This window comes from Acinonyx jubatus, chromosome B3 (genome assembly GCF_027475565.1).
Source record: "Acinonyx jubatus isolate Ajub_Pintada_27869175 chromosome B3, VMU_Ajub_asm_v1.0, whole genome shotgun sequence".
NCBI lineage: Eukaryota > Metazoa > Chordata > Mammalia > Carnivora > Felidae > Acinonyx > Acinonyx jubatus.
In genome coordinates this window covers 93106468-93124166 of record NC_069386.1, presented here as the reverse complement: position 1 = coordinate 93124166, position 17699 = coordinate 93106468, and the positions used below count along the sequence as shown (strand labels likewise).

Sequence of the window (17699 nt, the reverse complement as noted above, 5' to 3'; positions counted from 1 at the left end):
TTGGGATGTACTACAAATATTGAGTGGTTTTGAACTTATATTAACATCCAGAAGAGTATACCTTGATTAAACTTGTTTGTCGTTAGATAGCGGTTAAATGTCAAATTATTCTGTATGTATTTTTGTGAGTTTGAACTTCTTTTACTATTTTCTGAAATAATAGTACTTTGCCTTTAGTTTAAAACCTAAAAACAGTGAAAGAAATTGGCATTTACATTATATTACTTTATAGAATACTTAACCTCCAGAACTAATAGGAACCTTGTAGTATCTAGTATCAACTATGCATGAGTAAAATAGTTTCTGTGCAATTAGGTTTTATGTTCCATTTTTACTCCTGTATATGAATTCAGTGATTGTATGTGGTTATCGGTAACTATGTTGGATTTCCTGCTGCACTCCTTGGGGGCCAGTTAAATACACACTGCATGTTAGAATTTAATCTTATCACATCTTCATCAAGCTAATGACCAGACACTGCAGGCTTAAAAATAATTAAGAATTTGTTCCTGGATTATAATCTATATGCAAGAAAAAGTACATTAAGTGTGTAATAACTAAATAAATAAGGCTCTGTTATAAACAAAATAAAAGGAAGGAATAAATTCTAGGGAAGCAGGAAAAAGTGATGAGTGTTGAGGTTATTTTTGGTGCAACCAAATTTTGCAGTTGCTACTCTCTGGCTATATGGCCTTAGAAGCATTACCTTAACTTCTCTCTACCTCAGCTTCCTCATTTGCAAATTAAGGCCAGTATTAGATCCTACTTACTAGGAGTTGTGGTAGATTAAATATAACAAGTATAATACAGTTAACATAGTGCTTGGTACATAGTAAGGACTAATAGATGTAGTGGGTGGGGGGTTGTTTCTGTTTTTGTTGTTTTGTTTTGTTGTTTTAACTTGACCTAACCATACAAGTTAGGCAGTAATCAATGTAGAGGTGTGAGAAGAAGCTACTAGTATCAATGAGGTGGTCTAGCAAGACTGAGCTGTGCCTCATCCAATGTAGCCCCTGGATCATATGCACCTAAATTGCCTTGTAAAGGAAGAGGTGGTTTTTAAAAATTACATTTCTAAACTCATTGGAAAATTGTATTTCTAGACCTTATTAAAGAAGAAACACTGGTGCTTAAGACTTAGAATTTTGGTTTATAACAAGATTGCGCCGTGATACTCATGCATGCCAAAATGTGAGAACCACTGATACAGAGTATCAAAAATACAGCATATAAAACTCTGGAGACCATCAACACTTAGAACTCAGGAAAAGGAGAAGCTGCCCATCAAGGAAAGGGGAGTAGCCACAGATGTAGATGTAGGAAGCAACACAAGGCCCCACTGCCTCAGAGTCTAAGAAAATTCACAATTGCCTGTCTGTAACTTTTATTCTACAGCTCTCTCTTTGAAAAACAAAGAGAAATATTTCAGGCATACACACAAATAATACCATCATAATTTGTATATCTATCACAATCTAAAGAAACAACAATAACAAAAAAATCACCAAATGGAGTGAAGTCCTTTGTTTACTGCTCACAATTAAATCTTCTCTTGGTGCTCTCCTAACCTACCTGACCAGTATCTTGAACTTAGTATTTACTTTTTTCTTCATTTCTTTATACCCAATACATATCTATGCATCCTTCAAAATGCGTACTTTGAACTTAATTTTTATAACATGCCTGTTTCAAAATTAAGTTTGCTCAATATGACTTTCGTGAAATTTGTCCATGGTAATACGTGTTGCTTAGGTTCATTTTTCGTGCTATATCTTGTATTATATTTTATGAAGAGTCTATAATTTTATTATTTTATCTCTTATTGTGGTTCAGATCATTTTCTGTGATTACTATGCCATGGATATTTCTGTTTCCTTGTGTACAAATACAAGAGTTTGTCTGTTTTCATTGTAATATTGTTTTTATTGCCAAATGGCTCTTCAGTTTACATACTCATCAAGACTGTATTTTTAGAAGACCATTTTCCATGGATGTCTCGCCTTTTTTAATATCTTGTGTTCAAAGCACTGTCTTTTTTTTCCAGCCTATCTTTTCAAGGTCATTTGCATAGCAGACATCCTTGGAAAATAGAGATATTGTCTCCCTCTAGGGCAGAGGGAGCAGAGATCTGTTTCACATCCAGTATAATAATTAATTTCCCTTTTCTGTAATGGTTGAGCAGGTTTTGTTACTGTCAGTTTTAAAGTACTAAGGTTTTTTTTAAAGTTTTTATTTAAATTCCAATTAGTTAACATACAGTATAATATTAGTTTCAGGTGTACAATTTGGTGATTCAACAGTGCCATACACTGTCCATTGCCCATCACATGTGCCCTCCTTACTCCCCATCACCTATTTAACCTATCCCCCCATGCTTCTTCCCTCTAGTAACCATCAGTCTGTTCTCCATAGTTTAAGAGTGATGCCAGGGTGGCTCAATTGGTTAAGTGTCTGACTCTTGGTTTCAGATCAGGTCCTGATCTCACGATTCTTGAGTTCCAGCCCCACAATGGGCTCTGCACTGACAGTACCCTCTTTCTCTCTCTCTGCTCCTCGCCCACTCATGCTGTCTCTCTCTCAGAATAAATAAAGTTTAGGAAAAAACGAGTTGGTGGGGCGCCTGGGAGGCTCAGTTGGGTAAATGTACGACTCTTGACTTCGACTCAAGTCATGATCTCATGGTTCATGAGTTTGAGCCCCCCATCGGGCTCTGTGCTGACAGTGTGGAGCCTGCTTGGGATTCTGTCTCCCTCTCTCTCTGCCCTTCCTCTGCTTTCTCTCTGTCTCTCTCTAAAAATAAATAAAATTAAATTTAAAGAAAAGATCTGTTTCTTGGTTTGAAGCTTGAGAGTATTATGCTAAGCCAAATGAGTCAGAGAAAGACAAATAACATGATTTCTTTCATATGTAGAATTTCAGAAACAAAACAAATGAGCAAAGGTCGGGGAGATACTAAGGATTTTTAAACTAAGGATCCTCCAGATGTGATACAAACCGTAGGCATGTGCACTTCAACCTGGCCACTTCTGCGTCACCGTCACCACTGTGGGGCTTAGGAGACAAGGGGAACTGATCTGAATGTAACGTTCATGCTGTATTCTGAGTCCTTTTCATTGACCTGGTTGTCTCTACTCTTCTGCTAGTATCTGTAATACTGTTGACGGCTAACTTCTTGGTCTGTTTGTTTGTTTGTTTGTTAAGTTGATTTATTCATTTTGAGAGAGAGAGAAAGATAGCAGAGGAGCGCAGAGAGAGAGGGAAAGAGAAAGTCCCAAGCAGGCTCCATGCTGTCAGCACAGAGCTGGATCTTGAGATCATGACCTGAGCCAAGGTCAAGAGTCAGAGGCTTAATTGACTGAGCCACCCAGGTGCCCCCAATGTCTTAGCTTATTAAGTGGAGTAAATTCTTGCCCATCCCTCTACTCCTCCCACCCTGCTGGTTCTTGACAGGAAATTCTCATTGCTTTATATCTACATCAAACTGTAATATTGTTATTTTATAAGTTTTTGTTTATCTGATGGTGGCAAATAGTATTATGATTTTAATTTCCATTTTCTTGATTCATGATGAGACTGAGCCTTTTCTTTAGTTATTCAGGTTTCCACATCTATGAAATACCTGTTCCTATCAGTCTGATTTTGCTATTGAATGATTTCTCTTAAGTTAGAAGACTGTTAGCTGTACTATTCTAAATATCTTCTTCAAACCTGTGCCTTTATTTTGGCTGCTTAATGGGGAGCATTGATGAGAAGAACTTTGTATATCAAAATTTTAAATTTAATATTCAAATTTAAGTTTGCCGAATTTATCAGTATTTTCCTTTACTAATTGTGCTTTTCTATTCTGTTTCAGAAAGGAATGTCTTACTTGAAGTCATAATGACATTCTTCTGTATTTTTTTCTAAATGGTTAAACTTTTGCCTTTTAAATTTAAGTCTTATTTGATTTCCAGAGACTTTTTCTATCTAAGATGTGAGGTAGACATCAAATTCATGTTTTTTCCATATACATACCAATTTGATGATATATCTTTTTCTGTCTTCTATGTGAAAATCCCCACAAGTATATATATAAAAGCTTTCTGTTTTATTCCATAATTTTATTTGTCATTTTTCTATCCTGCTATAATGGCATATTTGAGATTTACATTTCCAGAAACATAGCAGATTAGGCTATATAATTAAAACTAACCCACACTCAGAAAACAAGCAAATATATAAATATATGCAAAATATCTATATGTACATTTAATTATATATGTATATGTGTGTATATATATTTCTAGGTACAAATGTAAGGGAAAATGGAAAATCAAAGTATTTTAATTGGAATGTCCCACTCACATTGCTTTTGCCTTCAGCTGCTCACCAAGCCAGAAAAACTTGAACTTTGAATCTTATAACTTGGCATGGTGAAGCAAGCAGGATTCAAAACACAAGGTCTTCCCAAAGCGAGGGATCACCTCCACTTTAATCTGTGAAAATAAAAGTAAACCATACTGTTGATGTGCATAGGATTGTGTCAGAAACAAAGGCATATCTCTAAAGGAATATATCTGTATTTTAGACTGCAAAGAACCCCCATTAATAGTGTTTTTAGTCACATGGTCAACATACAGTTAAAAATAAGCAAGGTAATACAAAGAGAAAAGTGCCAAGAACAAGGATACTATAGACTTCAGATATAAAAATATCAGGTACATGTTTATAAGGTAACTATATTTATGCTACTTATATGAATTTAAAAAACTTAAAATGTATGCAAAGAAAAGAAAATTATGAAGTGACACAACAGATTTTTTTTTAAAGACTTTATTCCTTTAGAGTAGTTTTAAGTTCATTGTAATACTGAGCAGAAGATTCAATGATTCTCCTCCATATACCCCCTGCCCCAGGACAGGCATAGCCTCCACCAGTAACAACATCCCGCAACAGAGTGGTACATTTGTTACAATTGATTAACTTACACAGATCCACTGTTATCAGCCAAAGTCCATAATTTACATTGGGGTTCACATTTTGTGGGTTTATAATTACATGTATCCACCATTATATCATCAAGCAGAGTAGTTTCACTGCCCGCCCTCCCCCCCGCCAAATTTTCTGTGCTCAGCTTATGTATCTCTTCCTTCCCCGAACTCCTGACAACCACTGATCTTTTTACTGTCTCCATAATTTTACCTTTTCCAGAGTGTCATACAGTTGGAATCACTCAGTATGTAGCCTTTTCAGATTGGTTTCTTCCATTTAGTGTATGCATTTAAGTTTCTTCTATGTATTTTCATGTCTTAATTGCTCATTTCTTTTTGGCACTGGTAATATCCATTGTCTGATTGTAGCACAGTGTATTTGTCCTTTCATCTACTAAAGGACATCTTGGTATCTTCCAAGTTTTGCCCATTGTGAATAAAACTGCTATAGACATCCATGGAAAGAGTTTTGTGCAGACATATTTTCAGCCCCTTTGAGTAAATACCAAGGGACATAATTGCTTGATTATATGGTAAGGTATGTTTAGTTTTGTAAATAAAACAAACAAACAAATAGACAGACAAACCAAAACTATCCTCCAAATTTGTTATATCATTTTGCATTCCCACCAGCAACGAATAAGAGTTACTTTTGATCCACAGCCTCACCAATATTTGCTGTTGTCAGTGTTCTGGAATTTGACTCTTTTGATAGGTTTGCAGAGGTATCTCATTGTTTTGGTTTGCATTTCTATGATAACATACAGTGTGGAACATCTTTTCTGTTAAGATCCATGGACCATTTTTTAATTGGGTTATTTGTTTTCTTGTTGAATTTTGAGAGATCTTTATATATTTGGATGTGCCTTTTGCAAATATATTCTCCTAGTCTGTTCTTGTCTTTCAATACTCTTGGTAATATCTTTTGTAGGGTAGAAATTTCTAATTCAAAGAAGTCCAGCTTATCAGTTATTTCTTTCCTAGATTGTACTTTTGGTATTATATCTTAGATATAATAACTTCTTAGAAGTTGTTGCCAAACCCATGGTCATTTAGATTTTCTCCTATTTTACCTTCTAGTAGCTTTGTAGTTTTATGTTTTACATGTATGTGATACATTTTTAGTTAAATATCATGAAAAGTATAAAGTTGGTATTTAGATTCAGTATTTTGCATATGGATACCCAACATTGCATCGCCGTTTGCTGAAAAGGTTGTTTTTGCTCCACATGCATTGTCTTTGCTTGTTTGTCAAAGAAGATCAGTTGATGTTGGGAAGATTTGGTGTATATACTCAATGAGATATTACTCAGCCATAAAAAGAATGAAATCTTGCCATTTGCAGTGACATACATGGAGCTAGAGAATATTATGCTAAGTGAAATGAGTCAGAGAAAGATAAATACTGTATGATTTCACTCATATGTAGGATTTAAGAGTCAAAACAAACAAGCAAAAGGGAAAAAAGAGAGGCAAACCATGAAACAGACTCTTGAGAAGAAACTGATGGTTACCATGGGGGAGGTGGGTGGGGGGAAGGGTGAAATGGGTGCTGGGGGTTAAGGAGGGCACATGTGATGAGCACTGGGTGATGTATGGAAGAGTTGAATCACTATATTGTACACCTGAAACTAATATTACACTGTATGTTAACTAAAACTGGAATTTAAATAAAAACTTTAATAAAGAAAAAAAAGTAGTTAAACTTGTATCTCTGTAAAGCTTCAGATTGAGACAGCAATAGACACTATTGTTTTATCTTCTGACTCTTAATAAGATGGCATATTAAATCTGTTTAATCAGCCAAAGTATTCTGTGATAATTTGGTAATTATCTGCAAACATCTGTGTGGAAATATCTACCAAATTTGTTGCTTTTTCTAGAAACTTGAATATAATATAATGTAAAATATAATATAAATATAAAGGTACAATATAATACACTTTTTTATTTAATAAAATTTTAGAAAGCTTTCTTGAACATAGTAAATATCTCTGAAGAAAATATTGGGAAAATTATTACCTAATTCCTTTGATTTCAGGCTGGACAGCAGCGTTGGTGGGAACAGGAGATTAAAATAAATGGAAATATTCAAAAGGGAGAACTAATTACCTATAACTTGACTGAGCTAATTAAACCAGAGGCTTATGAAGTCCGACTAACTCCTCTCACCAAATTTGGTGAAGGAGATTCAACAATCCGTGTCATCAAATATAGTGGTAAGTAGTACTTTATAAGTATTTTTTTGCATATTAAAGTGTCTGGAATATGTACAATGCAACTATCTACTAAATTTGGACATAAACTAAAATTTAGCATATTGACCTTCTGGGTCATCAGCCAAGCGACAAAAAAGGAAACAGAAAACTAAATCATCATGTATTGTAATATTTGTTTTAAATGTAGAGATGTTGAATAATATTTTAGTTAACATTGAATCTCTGTGATAATGCCAACACTGTCCTTTTATTTTCTATCCCATAAGTTATGATGCAATAATTTTGCATATTTTTTCAAATTCTTAATGGCTTTAAAATTTGTCATTAAGAAATGAGCAAATATTACCAATGCTTGCTTTTTAATTGATGGACTTGATTTTTTAGAGAATTTCTAGATTCACAAGCAATTGAACAGGCAGTATAGAGAGCTTCCATGTATGTCCTTTTCCCCCAACACAGTTTCCCCTATTATTAACATCTTTCTTTAGCATGGTACACTTTGTACAATTGATTAAAGAATATAGACGTATTGTTAAAGCGACAAATAGTTTGCATTAGGGTTTAAAATTATTTGTGTTGGACAATTACATTAATTGTGATAAGTAGATAATATTATTTATTCATCATCACAGTATGATACAGAAGAGGTTCACTGCCCTGTGGGTCCCCTGTGCTCCCCTTGTTTATCCATCCCCACCCACGCCCTCCAATCCTGACAACCAGTGATCTTTTTATTGTCCGTAGTTTTGCTTTTTCTAGAGTGTTGCATACTTGGAATAATGCAGCATATAGCTTTTTCAAACTAACTTATTTCATTTAGCAATATGCCTTAAAAGGTTTTTCCACGTCTGAGGCTCGATAGTGCTTTTCTTTTTATTGCTTAATATCCCATTGTACAGCCATATTGCAGTCTGTTGATCCATTCATCTATTGAAGTACATCCTAGGTTATTTTTTTGGTCATTTTTTTCTTTTAGATTGCTAATGTTAAAAATAGCTAAATGTATGTGAGTGTTTTGGTGTGTATGTTGGTGAAACAGATTAATATTTTATTGACTGAAGTTTATGTGAATTTTTCAGTTGAAATTTATAATATTCAGTGGCTACCTCTAGAACTGTCAATGTTTTTCAGGGTTGAATGATTCATATTTCATATTTATTTTATTACTTTACTGAAATATTCTTTTTATCATTGATTACCAGGGCTTGAATTAAAAACTAATAGAATGTAGTTTTTTGTGGTTGAAGTTCTCCATTCAGTTTAGCATTAGGCAGATTTTTTCCTACTTAAGAGGGAAACAGTGAATACTATCAAAAGTAAAAAATACAGTGAAATTATTACAAAAAAACTCATTGGATTTGGGGCACCTGGGTGGCTCAGTCAGTTAAGCATCCAATTCTTGATTTCAGCTCAGGTGATGGTCTCCCAGTTGGTGAGATCCAGCACTGTGTTGGGCTCTGTGCTGACAGCATGGAGCCTGCTTGGGATTCTATCTCTCCCTCTCTGTCGGCCCCTCCACTGCTTGCACATGTGTGAGCACTCTCTCACTGTCTCTCTCTTTCTCTCAAAAGAAATTAACTTAAAAAAAACTCATTAGAATTGCTTTTCACATGAAATCACTTTTCTTCACTCTTTTTTCATCAATTAGATATATTCAGTTTTCACTGAAAAAGATATACAATATAAAATAGAATATTAACAGGATAATAATAACAATAATATCATGGTGTCGCAGTTCGTGAGATGCAGCCCCGTGTCAGGCTCGCTGTCAGCACAGAGCCTGCTTGGAATTCTGTCTCTCTCTCTTCCTCTTTCTCTCTGCCCCTCTCCCATTCACGCATCCTCCCTCTCTCACTCTCTCTCAAAATAAATTAAAAATAAGTAAATTTTAGTGGCTATAACAATTGTTATTCTGTAATAACCTCCATGATCCCATTGGACACACAATTAGATAGCATCTCAATATATTTTTTCTAAAATTTTAATTTTATATGTCTTATAAATTATGAATTATTATCTCCTTTTATCTAATTTTATGTTCCCTGTCCCTAAGTTATAAAACTATAGACTACTTAATTAGAAACAATGCATTAATATCCATTCATGTAAAAAATGAAGATATTAGGACCCAGAAAGTTTCAGTTAAACAGAGTTAAACAACCACAGAGTTAAACAACTATGAAATGACAAATTCTGAATAGAACTGGGGTTAGTTCACCCTTTCATGACAGAGGATCCATGTTGCTTTGCTATATTTAGAAATTATATGACTTTCCTTAAAGAGATATAGAGAAAAAACGTCTTTAAAATCTCAGTAGTTTTATTGAAAACTCTAAGGCAACAGACTAAAATGGAAAATAAATCTGGAGAATAGATATTATTGTAGTTTCAACTTTAATTATTTTTACATTCTTAGGCATACTTATTAAAATCTTAAACATTTTAATTAAAATTTCTTTTATATAATATAGATTTGGGTAAAGTTTACTTAAATGGTATCTAGACATAAAAAATCACACATGAAAGTTCAATTGAAAAGAGAAGCAAAATAGACTGACTGCAATATTTAGAATTTAGAATAGCAAATTTTCACAAGGTTAAATCTGCTACTTACAGTAAATTTGGTGACTAATAATATTGTAGCAGAAGACTCAATTAAAACTCAGTCTGGTCATAGGTTAACTGTAGATGTGACATAGTTTTGAGAACTAAATTATAATTCAAAGATATTTACTTCTTTGTGAGATAATACATAGAAAAATTAAACTTTCATATTAATTATGAAATAATTTTAATTTTTACTAATTAATTTTTGAAAGATAATATATTGATATCTTGCAAGAAAAAATTATTTTTCTTCACTTCAGTGGAACTGGTAGATATATAGTCCCTTCTCTATATTGTGTATTTCATATTTGCAATGGGGAAAACAATGAGAAAAATAAAGTTAATAGAAATAATCTGTCTTCTGTAAGAAATAGTAAAAATACTTGAGAAACTAACTCACTTTGTTAAAACTGATGTCAGTGTACTCATGTAACAATTATCATGAACACACTTTGTGTATGTGTGTGCATTTTTGACTATCATACTTTACCTGTAATGTCCAAGTTTAACAAAAGTGGTTAATGGCAAACACTAGGAATTAACAACAGACAAATTTTGCAAATTAGAGTAACTCCCTCTTGTAATCCTGGTAGACTACGGTAATGCTTTACTTTATCCAGAATGAAATTTGCTCTCGAAGTGATAAATGGCTAATGATTTTACACAGATAACATTTTAACTGCTGGATTAGATATATTTTTGTTGTTTCAGTAAAATGTAAAGTACTCATTCCTCTTCAGGTAGACATCAATTGTCACTTCTATGGTAAGCACAATTAGTTTTTTGAAATAAATAGGTCTTCTGGTGCACAAAAATGCAAATGTATTGCTTTTTATTTGAAAATCGTGTGTGTGTGTGTGTGTGTGTGTGTGATTAGACAAAACAACACTGGTACAGCAGTTTGTTTTAGGGTGTGTGTAATAACATGATATAAGGAATCTCTTATTTTCATATATACCATGTTATTTTCACCAGAAGTAGATAACTGCAAAAAAACAAAAAACAAAACAAAACAAAACAAAACAAAAAAACAACCTAAAATGTAATCTTTGTTGGATAATTGCTTTCATTGTTAAACCATCTAGATTATAGGTTGGCCTACTGTCAGCCTGAGTTTTGATTTCTGGGGATTTTTGCACTGGTTAAGATCTAAAAGATCAGCAACTCCATTCCTTGGAAAAATGAACAAATCCTACATGCTATTTAGTATTGATCGTTTGGGTACTTTGAGACTGTTATTGCTGAGCTCCAAAGTAGATTCTATTCAATCCTCTAGAACAAAATGGATTGCAGACACAATTCTCCATGGTCACAGTGGGGGAGATCATTAAGTTTTGATAAGGAACTATGAGACACTGATTAGACCTTTATTTATAAAAGACATTCAAGCCATGCTAACATTAGTTTTTTGCTTTTCTTGTAGCTCCTGTTAATCCTCATTTGAGTAAGTATATTTTTTACTTTAATAATGGTACAGCATTTCACAGTTAAGAAAAATAAATTCATAGGTATACAAAGATTATTTAGCAACTGTTCATATTTTGTTTAAAATGGAATGGCTTAGAAACAGCAAAACTGGCATTAAATGTGAATTGTAAATTTTAATTTTTTATGGACATGGGTATAAAGACAAATTATTTAACATTGATCATTGATTTTTATAATTTTTCCTAAATAGGGAGCCATTTCCAACAACTTAACATTTGTTATATGTTTAACTGGGGGATTTTTTTTATCTTTTGTGGCAGTGCATATCATTTATATTGCTATTATTTGTTTCTTTAATTTTCTTTTTAAATTTCTACATTCCAGTTGTAAAAGGTTATAGTTACTTAGAAAGTTGGTATTCAAATAGTTTAATCAATATTTTTCTTGGATCACTAATCTGTATCCTCATTTTTAATGAAGAAGATACTCTCTTCACCATCCTGTTGATAATATTTCACATTAAAGATTGACTTGTGTTTTTTGTTTTGTGCCTAGGAATATATTGTTCTTGGCTAATAAAAGAATGGAGAGTCACTTTACATTCTTATTCCCATCCATCCAATATTCTCCATTACTTATACTTACTGAAGAAAATGTGCAGGTCTTTTTTCTCATCTTACTATGTTTCCTTTTCTACCATGGCCTTTCAAAGATTATATCACCAAGACCATACTACACAACATGCTTCTACCTTATTTTCTACTAAAGATCCTCTTTTACTCCATTTCCACATATCCAAATCATAACACTGAATACATTTATGGGTCTTTACTATTTTCATATTTCTTTCATGCACACTTCATTTTGTTCTCACCAATGACCCTTTAATGTGGATATCCTCAAGTCTTTGAGGTTCACTTATAAGGTTTAGCACAAATGCTTCTTTCTGCACTAAGTATTCTCTCCATTTGATTTTCTGTAACAATTTATCTTCATCTATGTGGTCAGCTATTTTTTATTTTGTCATATTCCCCAGTAGATTATAAAATACTTAAGAGCTAAATATGTTTCTAATTTCTCGCTATTATCTCACTATCTTTTTGTCTATCACAGCATCTTATATTTATCAGGTGTTCAATGATCATTTGTAAAAAGAACAACACACAGTTTCAAGATGAATTAATTGCATAAATCAGGTTCTCCCTGGCTTCCGCCCAGGGTACTATTGCTATTTAATTACTATATTGATTATAATTCTTTTGAAGGTAAATTCTCTGACTATAATTTCAGTAGGAGTGTTTAAAAAGAGTTGTCATGGGAAGATTAGATACAGGAAAAATCGACAAATATTTCAGTTCAGGAAATATTCGTGAGCAGCTTCAATTTACTGGAAAAAATGCATACATAAATAAACAGTAGAGCTTTGTTTGCTAACAGGTTACTTCCATACAATGTAATAAGTACCATTAATTTTTTGGCAAGTGAAGTTTTACAGAAGACATGCTATTTTAATTGGGTCCTGAACATTGAGTAAAGGTCCCTTTGGTGAAGAAGGTGAGGAAAGGCAAGCCTGTCATCAGAACGAAGGTCATGTTCAGATAATTACTGAGCAAAGCTCAGTGTGTCTGGAGTATGATGTTCAAACATTACAGAAGCCAGAAATGTGCCCTGAAGATGAACAATATTAATTAGAATTTGAGTGTTTCTTTTAAAAGCTTGTATCCTTTAGGTGATAGTTACCAACTTCTTCCTCGTAAGCATTTTTTTTTATAGTCAAACAATGAGTTGGATTTTCTATTTTTAAAATAATTTCCAGTATAACTCTCTATACCAAAGATTTCCACTGACTGTACTTTTTTTTTTAATTTTTAACGTTTATTTATCTTTGAGACAGAGACAGAGCATGATGAGGGAGGGTCAGAGAGAGAGGGAGACACAGAATCTGAAACAGGCTCCAGGCTCTGAGCTGTCAGCACAGAGCTGGATGCAGGGCTAGAACTCACAGACCACCAGATCATGACCTGAGCCGAAGTCAGACACCTAACCGACTGAGCCACCCAGGAGCCCCAACTACTGTACTTTTTTAATTTTACCAAGTTTCGATATGGTAAAAGATTAGAATTGTTTAGAACAAAGACTTTTTAGTAAACATCATACGATGATTTCCATAATTTATAAAGAGTATTTTTTTAAAAAGGGTAATTATTTTTATGTTTTTGACATAAAAATACATACAATATGAGACCTATATTGACAACAAATCAAACTAACCTTAAATGCTCTTTTGCGTATAACCACTTATATAGTCTTTAGGTGAATTTATTTATCCTAGGTATCTACTTCCAAAATATCTATATAGAGTAAGTCCATGAAATTTATCATAGTAGGATTCTTCATTAGACTAAAAAAAACTGACACTTTAAATTTAAAAGAGAAAGGCCTTCTATTTATAGTGTCTTTTGAAAACTCTTTTGGTTAGTCTTTTGAACTGAAAGGAAGGATGATTAGTTGTCAGAGAACTGCAGTCCTCTGGTAGAGCAGCAGCAGTGCTCAGGTGCCCTTCTCATACATGTCTTGTTCCTCAGGAAGGGCACCCTTGGACCAAACCTGAAGTTTAGTCCATGATTGGACTGTGTTAATTGAAAAGAAAACAGAAAAAAGTTGAACTTCAATTGAAATGAATTCTGAGATCTCACAAGTACCTCACCAATGGAGTTGAAATTTCCCACTGTAAAGAGGTTTTAAATATTTTGAAAAGCAAATTGTTAAAATTCAGAACTTTTGGAAAGTTTGTTTTTGGATTTCATTTGCTTTATGTTAGAGATTATAAGTACAAGACGGTATGTGTATATATATGAAATTCATATGCTTAAGATAATATATAACCATAAATATGCATTATAATACAAAGAATGCATATGCATGAAAATTTACTACCTCAAGAAAACAGCTTAAAACTAAAAAGAAAATTTATTGTAATAACCCACTCTAAAATATCAATCCCAAGTTAGAACTAATGGACAAATTAAGTAAAGTGATGTGATATAAGATCAGCATACAAAAACCTGTGACATCTCTGTATATTCACAATGAACTTTCTGAAGATGAAATTAAGAAAACAATCCCACTGAAAAACAAAAGAATACAATATTTAGAAATAAAAATAAAATATTTAGAAATAAACTTAACCAAAAAAGTAAAAGACTTCTACATTAAAAATTATAACACATTGTTGAAGGAAATTAGAGAAGACAGGCAAATGGAAAGACATCCCATGTTCATGGATTAGAAGAATTAATATTGTTAAAATATCCATATTTTCTCAAACAATCTACAGATTTAGTGAAATCCCTACCAAAATGTCAATGACATTCTTTACATAAATACAAAAAATAACGTTAAAATGCATACAGAACCATTAAGGATCCCAAATAGCTAATGTAATGTTGAGCAAGAAAAATAAAGCTGAACGCATCGTACTTCCTGATTTTAAAATACATCACAAAGCTACAGTAATCAAAGGAGAATGGTACTGGCATAAAAACTGTCATTTAGACCTATAGAACAAAGTAGAGAACTCACAAATAAATGTGTGAATTTCCAATCAACTTATTTTTGACAAGAGTACCAAGAACATACAATAGGGAAGGGACAGTTTCTTTAACCATTTACATTGTTGGTGGGTATGTAAATTGCTACAGCCTTTATAGAAAACAGTGTAGGGGCTCCTGGATGGCTCAGGCAGTTAAGTGTCTGACTTCGGCTCAGGTAATGATATGCAGTTCTTGAGTTTGAGCCCTGCATCCAGCTCTGTGGTGACAACTCAGAGCCTGAAGCCTGCTTCAGATTCTGTCTTCCTCTCTCTCTGCCCCTCCCCCTCTCATTCTCTCCCTCTCCCTGTCTCTCTGTCTGTCTCTCTGTCTCAAAAATAAACATTAAATTTTTTTTAAAGAATACAGTGTACAGGTTCCCCAAAAATTAAAGATAGAATTACCAAATGATCCAGCAATCTCACTTCTAGGTAAATATCCAAAGGAAATAAAATGTCGTCTTGATGAAATATCTGCAATGCCAAATTCATGGTAGCATTATTCACAATAACCACAAAATGGAAATGATCTAAGTGTCTGTCAATGGATTAATGGATAAAGCAAATGGAGAATATTAAACAGCTTTTAAAAAGAATGTTATTCTGCCACTTGAGACAACACCAATGAATTCAGTTTATTATGCTAAATAAAATAAGCCAAACACGGAAGGACAAATGCTGCATAATATCATTTACATGGAATCTAAAATAGTTAAACGCAGAAGCGGAGTGTAGAATGGTGGCTGCCAGGAGCAAAAGGGAAGGAGAAATGGGGAGATGTTGGTCAAAGGGTATATAATCTTTCAGTTATGTTAGATGAGTGAGTTCTGGAGATCTAATGTACAGCATGGTGACTATGCTTAGCAATACTGTATTATATCCTTGAAATCTGCTAAGAGAGTAGATCTTAAGCATTCTCAACTCCAAAAGAAAGGAAGAAAAACGATGGTAACTTGTGATACGTGAAGTGATGGATATATTAATATGTTTCATTGTGGTGACCATTTCAGAATGTATATCAAAACATCACATTGTATATCTTAAATATATATAATATTTGTTGTCAATTATATTTCAGTAAAGCTAAAAAAAAATAAGGTTAAAAATAAAGAAGTGGTTGGTGTGGGTGCAAGAGGGTCATTGGGCTAGAGGACTACAGGGCATCAGGGTGCTTATCCCCAAGTTTTAATCTGTCTTTATCATGTTGAGAAGAATTTGAAAAGTAAAGCACAATTTTGCAAACCTTGTAATGTAGAATATCTCAAATATATTAATTTATTTCTATGGAGCCCCTGAAACTACCAAAATTATATTGTTAGAAATCTCGTGAAACTTTCAAGATTAGATTGGTCTTTAGGACTGTATTACTTTCTTATTTCTTTAAAGGTTTTTTTAATGTTTTATTTATTTTTGGGGGGGAGAGAGAGAGAGAGAGAGAGTATGAGCTGTGCAGGGGCAGAGAAAGAGGGAGACAGAATCCACAAAGCAGACTCCAGGCTCTGAGCTGTCAGCACAGAGCCCGACGCGGGGCTCGAACCCATGAACCATGAGATCATGACCCAAGCCAACGTCGGACACCCGACTTGACAGAGCCACCCAGGCACCCCATATTACTTTCTTATTTTATGATATCTTTTAATATTTAATATAATACTGACTTTTTATAAATTTTTACAGACTGAGGCTTTTTCATTATCTATCAAGATATTTCTTATTCCAATAAACTTTTTAATGAATAGCTTTTTACATAATTACTTACCATATAATGACAGGATAATCATAGGATTATTATAGTCCAAAATGGTGTCTTTTTTCCACTTTTTCTATTTTTTATAAAATCTCTCCAGTAATAGGTTTCTTCACTGTAGATGTATGTCTACAGAAATAATGAAGAACTATTAAGATTACTTCTGTATCTTTGTCCAATATGAATTAGTGTAGTCTTAAATCGTACTGTGAACAACTTGTGTCATCTATAAAATAAGCCTTTTAGGTGTATCTAAAATTATAGACATGTATTAGGTTCTTATAAGCTGTATTTTTGCTTAATTTTCCTATGAGAGACTTAAATTTTCAGGTTTTAAAAACTTTTGTTTTTGTAGGCAAGTTTTCTTTTTTTTTGAAACAAGGCTAAATTACACAAAAGATATATTTAAATGTCCTTATAAAAATTCATTATATATAATTTTAAATAACATAAAAAGATTTGGCACCAGATTTATATACAAATCCTGAAGTTTTACTTTTGTTTTTGGACATTTTCTTTGTGTGTATACAATATGTAGTTAAACAACTGAAAACATTTAAAATCAGGGATTGCTTTATTACAAGTCCAGAATAGTAGCTAAAAGGAATCCCCTGTCGTGCCTAAAAAACATTTAAAGAAACGAATCCACGCATATAGCTACCCTGCTGTCACCAACATTAGATCTCAATTGTTAGACTCAGGCAATCCTGTCTTCTTTAGTACAAGATCCATGGTGTAAAGACGTGCTAGAAAATATTTTATATGGGATATTGTTTATCCAGAAATGTACTGATTTAGAATTCACTAAATGCTTATGCTCCCTATCAATATTCCTATTCATAATATGGAATATAAATAAACACAAAGAAGTACAGCAAGTCTTGAATCTGAAAACAAAAACAAAATAAAACAAAAACTTATTCCTTAAATTCAAAGGGAGAGTTTCTGTTTACTTTTTAAATGTGTATGCCAATGGTTTTCTTTCTACTTCTCCTTCCTTCCTTCCTTCCTTCCTCCTACCTACCTACCAGTTTCCAGCCTTCCTCCCTCCCTTCTTTCTTTGCTTTTCTCTTTCTTTTTTTAAATTGTGATTAGAACACTTAACCTCAGATCCACATTCCTAATAATGTTTGAATATA

General features: G+C 33.1%; 1 protein-coding gene across 3 annotated transcripts in view; it reads left to right on the top strand.

The window, feature by feature from the left end:
- The window catches only part of MDGA2 (MAM domain containing glycosylphosphatidylinositol anchor 2), an 846425-nt gene that overhangs the window by 790723 nt on the left and 38003 nt on the right, over positions 1 to 17699 (top strand). For all 3 annotated transcript variants that reach the window (XR_003422473.2, XM_053224436.1, XM_027065661.2), the window contains exons 11-12: positions 7012 to 7189; positions 11220 to 11240. Coding sequence is in view for 2 of the 3 variants with exons in the window: in XM_053224436.1 (XP_053080411.1) it covers positions 7012 to 7189; positions 11220 to 11240 (199 nt within the window). In the remaining variant the exon portion in view is untranslated. The remainder of the gene's footprint in view (positions 1 to 7011; positions 7190 to 11219; positions 11241 to 17699) is intronic.